This window comes from Bombus huntii, chromosome 6 (assembly GCF_024542735.1).
Source record: "Bombus huntii isolate Logan2020A chromosome 6, iyBomHunt1.1, whole genome shotgun sequence".
NCBI classification, from domain to species: Eukaryota; Metazoa; Arthropoda; class Insecta; order Hymenoptera; family Apidae; genus Bombus; species Bombus huntii.
Window position 1 is genome coordinate 12,592,908 of NC_066243.1, and position 8,165 is coordinate 12,601,072.

Below are 8,165 nucleotides of genomic sequence, written 5' to 3' on the forward strand. Positions count from 1 at the left end.
TTTTTTGTAGAGACCGACAAATTGCGTCATGCTGATCATCGCCATGACCGCGGTAAATTTACGGAAATTCTTCTTGGATAAGTCGCTCTCGTATATTAACTCATCAGGAACGAATGTCGCCATTATTCGAGTGCAATTGTCGTCTCGGTGAGCGTTTAATACCTAATTATTTTGTTCGAACGTCGTACGTGGATACGAAATTAAATGTAAAAAGAGAAAAAGATTAACCTCTCGCAAACTGGTACTCTCTTCTTTGTATATCGGTCCGATGATGTCTGGCGTCCACGCAGTTTCCACGTAATCGCAATACAACATTACTATACTCTTTAATTAAATCTAAGTACGAACGATACGGAAATCGAAATATATTTTTAATTCACTCGGAATCGCTCGATTACACTTCGTAAAGAATTATAATTCGATCATCATTTGTTTCGATACGATATAGGTCGAAAGGATTGGTAGGTTAACATCCGCGCGTGAAGAGTTGTAAAAATGAAAGATTTCTCCAAGCTTGCACCATTCATGGAAGTAGAAAGAACGGAACATTAAGGACATTAACAAATACATTTTTTATATAAATTATCTATTTTATTATGTTATTAATTAATACAGAAGGGAATGTCAGAATTTTGTATCACATAAAATATGATATCACAAATACAAAGAAAAGTAATATGTATGTAATAATACCAGAATGAGAATAGTTAAACACAAAATAATTATATGGTTGCATTTCGCGATACCTTTTACTTTAAAAAATAAACAAAAAACAGCGTAATGCTTAGTCAAAAAAGAACCAAATGAACCTATATATTTACCCATTTGCATCCGTAAATAGAATATTCGACACATGACGATCGTCTTCTATCATCGAGCGCGGACTATTCCGCAAGCCGCGACTTTTTTTTGTTATCGGCCGTGGAATATTCCACATATGACACAGTTCGCGTTTTGCTGTCAATCTGCGAGCATTTGAGCTGTTAAAAAATACCATGTCAAATAAACTCTAAGAACCATTCAGAAGTCATTTACTATAGGAGTTAACGAAAATAATAAAATTACCGATATACGGCCGCGCGTGATGATACGGCCCAATCATCAGTTGAACGACACTGATGTCTGGACACAGTAACACAGTCATGATGCAAATGGGTCAAACCTATAAACTAACCTATAAACGATAAAAGAAAATGTAAAATTTAATATATAATATTTACAAGTACAAACATAGATTTTCTTATTCCCAAATTTCTTTTTGTTGGTTTCGGTTTTAGTTTTAAATATTTGTTCAAGTACTGTTTTTATATTTATTTTTGAATTATTATTTTTTTTTTTTTCTTATCGTAACCCAAGCAAACTTCTTCCCCTAGAAATAACTATTTTCTATTATTTACAATGACCACCGTAATAAAACATTCTGTCTTGTTTCAACATGAACATAAGGAAACCAAAAATAGATCTCCTTTCATGTTATGTTGTTCGTGTACATTATCGTATATTGGAATTTGATGCACGTTAAAAAATTTAATACACGATTTAGTACACAAATAAGACATTTATACACAGTTGTCGTATAAATTGGCTGACATATGCAAATCTTGGTGGTTTATTTACGATGTTCTCGTTCGTCCCTTGACAAAGTGTTTTTTAACCGATTAACCCTGATATGTCTTTTCTCAAATTTCGCCATGGTAAAAGATAGTAAAAGATATCGAAAACTTGAAATGATAAATCCTATAAGATCTGTGACTAAGTGTGTTAGAGCATTCGATTAAGGAACGTAACGTCATCAAGTATAAGAAAGGAAAAGAAAAGAAATAAATCCTGGTTAAAATCGTAAAGAAAGGAACGTAAACTTCGTAAAAGAATAAAGTTGCAATCTATCTTAACGTAAACCACTATACGCCCCGTATCTTCGTTGATACAAAAAGAGCCAAAACGTAAAATATAATTGAAAGTAAAAGAAGACGTAAAAAAAAATAAAAATCAAACGAAAGGAGAACTTTGTCAAGACGGAAGACGCTCAAAAAAACATTGAAACATCGCATATTTTCATGGAAAATTTGATTCCATTTGAATCTTCCAACTATTTTGAATGATAAACGAAGCACGTAAGTTATACAATATAAAACGTCAACCACCAAAAATGTTTTTGCTGTTGCACTATTGTACACACGGCGATCGTTTCCAATTACAATTAGTTGGATTGCACAATTTAACCCGAAGCTAGCGATACTCTGATAAACAATGCGCTAATGCTTTCAGGTAAATCTAACATTTTAATAACTTCATTACTAAGCAAGTAAATCTTATCAATGTAGTATTACATAGCTAGTATCGATTGCTTTGGTCCTCTTAATCTTTTAATAATATATATACAACGACAGTCATTTCCTGGAATAAGATCCCTTAATGAGAGATGAAACTTACTAAATTTCCCTCTTGTCGTTTCTATGTAGAAAATTTGCGTGAAAAAAATACGCGAAGAAATATTCCACACATTCTCAGTTACTATACTTAGCTCTTGATCTTAAATTATTAGAAGATCATATATTTGTTCCAGTAAAGCTGCCTTGAGCATCGGTCGTTTACAAAAATATGGAATTTTTATTAGAAAATTTGTATGAAAATACAAATATATATATATATATACATTTAGATATATATGGATATATATATACATATATATATATATATATACAAATATAGATGACCTTATACTTCTATCTATTAGATACCTTATCTATAGTCTTTTTTAATATCTGTAACAATTAGCTATGTATTCAGTTGCTTCAGCGTATAGAACGAAGGACGGAATTTCTTATCGATCACGGCACACTATCTTTTCAGGTTTATTCCTTCACGTTACCGTGCCCGCTATTCCGTGTAGCTTGAAGCATTAGAAAAAAAAGTAGGCTCGGCTTTTATTAGGTAGTAGGTAGGCTTTTATAGTTATATAAAATTCGATCAGAGTTTATCGCGGATTTACTGCCGAGAAGATCTACCAATGTTTTGATCTGGCGACATGCAAGAAGAAGGGTATCCTGTTGCCACACGGAACGCCGCAAACGTTGCAAGTATAAGGATCGTTTTCACTGTGATACCCCATATGGATAGTATACATCACTAGGTTACCAAACACAATGTTACAGTGTTGACAAATGATTTTCTGGCTCAGTGTAAACTTGCTCCAGTCGTAACCTGTTTGCCCAAAGAAACAAAGGTCATTGGGAGATTGAAGCCTGGGCGATTGTTCTTGCTGCTCACGTGATTCTTCTTCATCGGACTTCTGGACCACCCGACGATTCAGTTTTACAGCTTTCCCCTTGCGTCTGCTAGCACGTGTCTCTTTTGATTTGCCAACATTTTTAGAAGTACTGGGTTTACTAAGATCTAAAGGTGCCTCCTCCTGCTCTGTTTCTTCTACAATGTTCATCAAATCAGGCTGAATGGAAATCATATCGCGAAGCGCCTCGTTATTTGGCGAATTATCGGCCACATCATTTGAAACATTGCTCCCATCGGGCCATCTGAGCACGAGATTTTCAAATGAATCATCCAACATCCTTCCTCCGTTTAACATCACCAAGTAGTCCATCATCACCTTAGATTGTATTTGGTCGAATTCTTTTACGATATTGTTGCCTTGGGCAGCAAGGAAGGGCAGTAATGGAAAGCGAGCGAATATCTGATTGTATGGGAAAGTCGCGAATGATTGATTCGGTATGACCTCGTTGAGTCCTCTTGCGGAGGTGGCACTGCTCGCAATAGCTCCGTTCAACATGTTGACACTATTCAAGATGGCAGCGTTTAAAATAATAGCATTGTTCAACGTATTGGTATCGTTCAATATACTCGCACAGTTCAACATATTCGAGAAGTTGAAGATATTCGCATTGCTTAAATTATTTGCTCCGTTCAAGCTAAACGCGCCGTTGAAAATATTTGCAGCGTTGAAGTTATTCACGCCATACGAAGTGCTTGGTCCATACGAAGTGCTTGGTCCAGCCGAAGTGCTTGGACCATACGAAGTGCGTGGACCATACGAAGTGCTTGGTCCAGCCGAAGTGCTTGGGCCATACGAAATGCTTGGTCCAGCCGAAGTGCTTGGGCCATACGAAATGCTTGGTCCAGCCGAAGTGCTTGGGCCATACGAAGTGCTTGGGCCATACGAAGTGCTTGGTCCAGCCGAAGTGCTTGGGCCATACGAAGTGCTTGGGCCATACGAAGTGCTTGGTCCAGCCGAAGCGCCTGGTCCAGCCGAGGTGCTTGGTCCAGCCGAGGTGCTTGGGCCATAGGAGGTGCACGGAGCATACGAAGTGCTTGGGCCATACGAAGTGTTTGGGGCATACGAAGTGCTTGGTCCATACGAAGTGCTTGGTCCATACGAAGTGCTTGGTCCGTACGAAGTGCTTGGTTCGTACGAAGTGCCTGGCCCATACGACGTGCTTGTATCATACGAAGTGCCTGCGCCCTGCGAAGTGCTTGCTCCATGCGAAGTGCTTGGTCCATACGAGGCGCTTGCATCATACGAAGTGCCTGCGCCCTGCGAAGTGCTTGCTCCACGTGAAGCGCTTCCTCCATGCGAAGTGTTTGCGGCATTCAAAATATTCGCTGGACTGAAGTTACTTGCAATGTTCAAGGGGTTTGCGCCATTCAAAGTATTTACAAGATTAAAAATATTCGCTGCATTGAAGTTATGTATGGTGTTCAAGGGGTTTCCGTTGTTCAAAGTATTTGCAATGTTGAAAGCAGTCGCTGCATTGATACTGTTCGCGACGTTCAATGGGCTTCCGCCATTGAAAGCATTTACTCCACTGAAGATATTTGCGGTGTCCATGGGTCCTGCGCTGTTCATAGTGCTTGCCATGTTAAAAGTATTCGCTCCATTGAGGTTACTTGCGATGTTCAATGGACTTGCGCTGTTTGAATTATTCGCAACGTTAACAATATTCGCTGCATTCAAGTTATTTGCGATGTTCAAAGGGCTAGCGCTGTTCGAAGTATTTGCAACGTTAATAATATTCGCTGCATTCAAGTTATTTGCGATGTTTAAGTTGTTCGCACTGTTCAAAGCATTTGCAGCGTTCGCTGCATTTATAATGTTCAAGTCGTTTATTGTATATATCGACAACTGATGGTTAATCGGAGACACTTCCGGTGGAAGCTCTGATTGAGGAGAAGATGCTGCAACTTGAGCGTTGCTGTCAACAGCGGTGCTCGGGCCTGCCTCATCAGGAGACTTGACCGCCTTCGGTTTCGGACCACGACGTGTTCCATACACATCTATAATAGGAAGTGGATTCGGCGAACCATCGGCGTTCAACACCATCGCCGGATCGTGGTCATACTTTCTCAAATGAAGTTTCAACGAGTGACAGTACTTTGTAGCATATGAACAGTTGGCGCATCTATATTGGTAGACATTCGAGTGAGATTTAAGATGGCTGTTAAGCATGGATTTGTTCACACATGAATATGGACACTTGCTGCATTTGAAAGGTTTTGAGCCAAGATGATTCCGCAGGTGATATTCCAGATGATGTTTATATTCAGTGATGAAAGGACACTTTGGGCAAGACAAGAGCTTCTCAGCCTTAATATGACACCGACTATGCTCCCAGAACTCGAGTTTAGTTATGGCTATGAAAGTACACTGTTTGCATTTAAAAGTTTTCACTTTGCCTTGCGAATTCAATCGTGGAACTCGGAGTCCCGGGTCCTCGTCTGCTTGCTGTCTCGAACATTCGCCTTGAGTTGCGGCAGATGCTGATTCCGCTCCCAGCTGGTTAACCATAGATTTTAACGCTTCTGAAGCGTCTCTTCTTAACGTAGAATGTGCCGTTAAATGAGTCGAGAACTGTGCCCTGTAAAAGAAAATCCCCCTTTTGTTTTGTCTTTGTTCGGTTTCATACTAATATCTATGATAAGAAAAAAGATAGATTAGTTACCTATCGTACGTAATGAACTCGCAAATAGGACATTGCAGGATATTCTTCTTGGGTGTACGTTTTTGTTTCGCTTTTGCTGATTTCGTCACTTTAGAACCGCCAGCCTTTTGTTTCGGCTTACTTCCACTCTTTGAAGTACGTCCCGAAGGTCCGGGAGTTGGGTGATTGTTATTAACCGTCCCCTGTGGATTGTAACAGTATGTATTGCTTCCTACGTTATGCGAATCCTGCGAACTCCCACTTTCCGGTGACATGCTAGAGATAACTGTCGAAAATGATGTCGATGTACTCGGCGAACCAGAATTGCTCGTGGAATGATCGGGTGATACACCTGAATCGTTGTTCTTGTCTTCGTTTGATTCTTCTTTCTATGAATACCGTATTGTGCACTTTATTAGTTAAGGTTCTTGATTCAGATACGCTGTCTCTCAAAAAAAAAAAAAAAAAACAACAAAATGTGAGATAGGAGGATAGATAGACAGGTGGTGGATACAAGTTGGCGAGTGGTCGGTCAAGCGATAGCAAAATTAAGCCAAGTTCTGAAAGTAAAGCTATGAGGAGTTAACCGAGTCCATCGAGTTAAGTGAAACGACATTTTGTCGATCGCCGAAGAGAAAGCAAGTGGGGGTTGCGGCTGGGGGATAAAAAAACGAGAGGGTGTAGAAGGGGAAGACGCGAGTGTAGAGAAAACGAGAGGGCTGAATGTGTTAAAGGGAAAAAAAGGGATTTGATCAGAGAGGGGTTGAAACGATTACTCACCACGCTTCTATCGGCGATACCCCAGGCGGGCGTGGTTGACGGTTGAACTTGAGGTGGGGGACCTTTCTCTTGAGCCATGGTTCGTTTCCGTTTTTGATCTGTTTGAAAACTGCTACTCTGTCCTCTGTCTCTGCTCCCTGCACTATCTTCTCTGTCCGATTTCTTATCGTCCCTTTTCTTATCAGAATAAATAACAAATATTTAATCGTATTTAATTTGAAGCATGCTGCTTCGAAGTTGATGCGATAATTAGCGAATATGTGATAATCGTTCAAATTGTTACATAGGCAAAAATTAAGAATTCGTATGACGGACAACAACACATATGAAAATTCGACGATCCAAGTAAAAGATTTAAGCAAGGTGGAACAACGAAACGGGTAAAACAATTCGGCTTGGATTGACCTTCGATAGAATACAGTTGAAAAGGATTAATATTTACAATGATCGTACGAATATCCGCGAAGAACGGAGCAGACCGCCTCGGCAACTAGCCTGCGCCTATTCTAAAGCTAATTCCAAGTAAAATCATTTCACAATGTTTGCCTGTTGTTCTCGTCGTCCTTTTGCCTTGTACGCGCTACAAGAACAAATTACTTTTGATGTATGGAATCAGTCAAGCTATTTTACTCGAAGCAAGACAACGAGTGGTAAAATCGTTCCGATCCAAAACACGTATCTCTATCGTTCAAAGATTCCGAGAAACGAAACAAAAATCCTATGAAATTATTCGAAATCTACATCGGTACATCTTAACGATTTATTTTAACCAATTTATTCGATCTATCTATCTAATTAATTTGAAATATTTAGCGAACTTATTGTTTCATCGCTGTCCACTGCGTTGATATATTTACGACAAGATGCGTATTTTAAAAATGTAAATATCCCAGTGAAATTGAAGAACAAAGAAAAGCGAGAAAACATATTTTACCTTCTGCGATGTGCCAGACGGAAGATGAACGGCACTGGGGTTAAAGTCTACCTCATTTATTCAAGTGGAGCATACTTGAAAGGTTCAAAAAGTGACAGGGTTGAAAAATCCTACTTTTCACTTCAACTGGAAATGTCATTGTTCGCCTGCCTCCGTACGACTATGGTCATAAATTAAAAAGTAGTCTTTCCCTTTTGCTTGACTGTTATACGACCAAGTATACCCAGAAATCGGTTAATAACAAAACAACCCTTGTATTAATAAGGTCGTCACGGTTTAACCTGGATTTGCAATGCATGAAGCGTCAAGTTTTCGAATATTTACGATTTCTAAATTGCAGCTATAAAAAATGTACAGCTTAATTTTAACCGTGACGAATTTATCCGACGCGGAATTGCCAAAAATTCCAATCTTCTCGAACTGTAAGTTCGAAGAATTTCGTGTCGATCATCCGCTGCGGAATTCTTTCGACGACGCACAAACATTCGCGTTCCAGTAAGAACGCTTATAAGTCGATT

The 8,165-nt window shown here is 39.3% G+C and overlaps 1 protein-coding gene across 1 annotated transcript; it reads right to left on the reverse strand.

Moving 5' to 3' along the window:
* Nucleotides 1-2,729: 2,729 nt before the first annotated feature.
* LOC126866816 (uncharacterized) lies at nucleotides 2,730-6,791 on the reverse strand. Its single transcript, XM_050620774.1, has 3 exons — nucleotides 6,714-6,791; nucleotides 5,955-6,322; nucleotides 2,730-5,888 (listed from the first exon to the last, which is right to left on the reverse strand). The coding sequence occupies exons 1-3, from the start codon at nucleotides 6,789-6,791 to the stop codon at nucleotides 3,005-3,007; spliced, it is 3,330 nt and encodes a 1,109-aa protein (XP_050476731.1). The 3' UTR covers nucleotides 2,730-3,004.
* Between the last annotated feature and the right edge of the window lie 1,374 nt (nucleotides 6,792-8,165).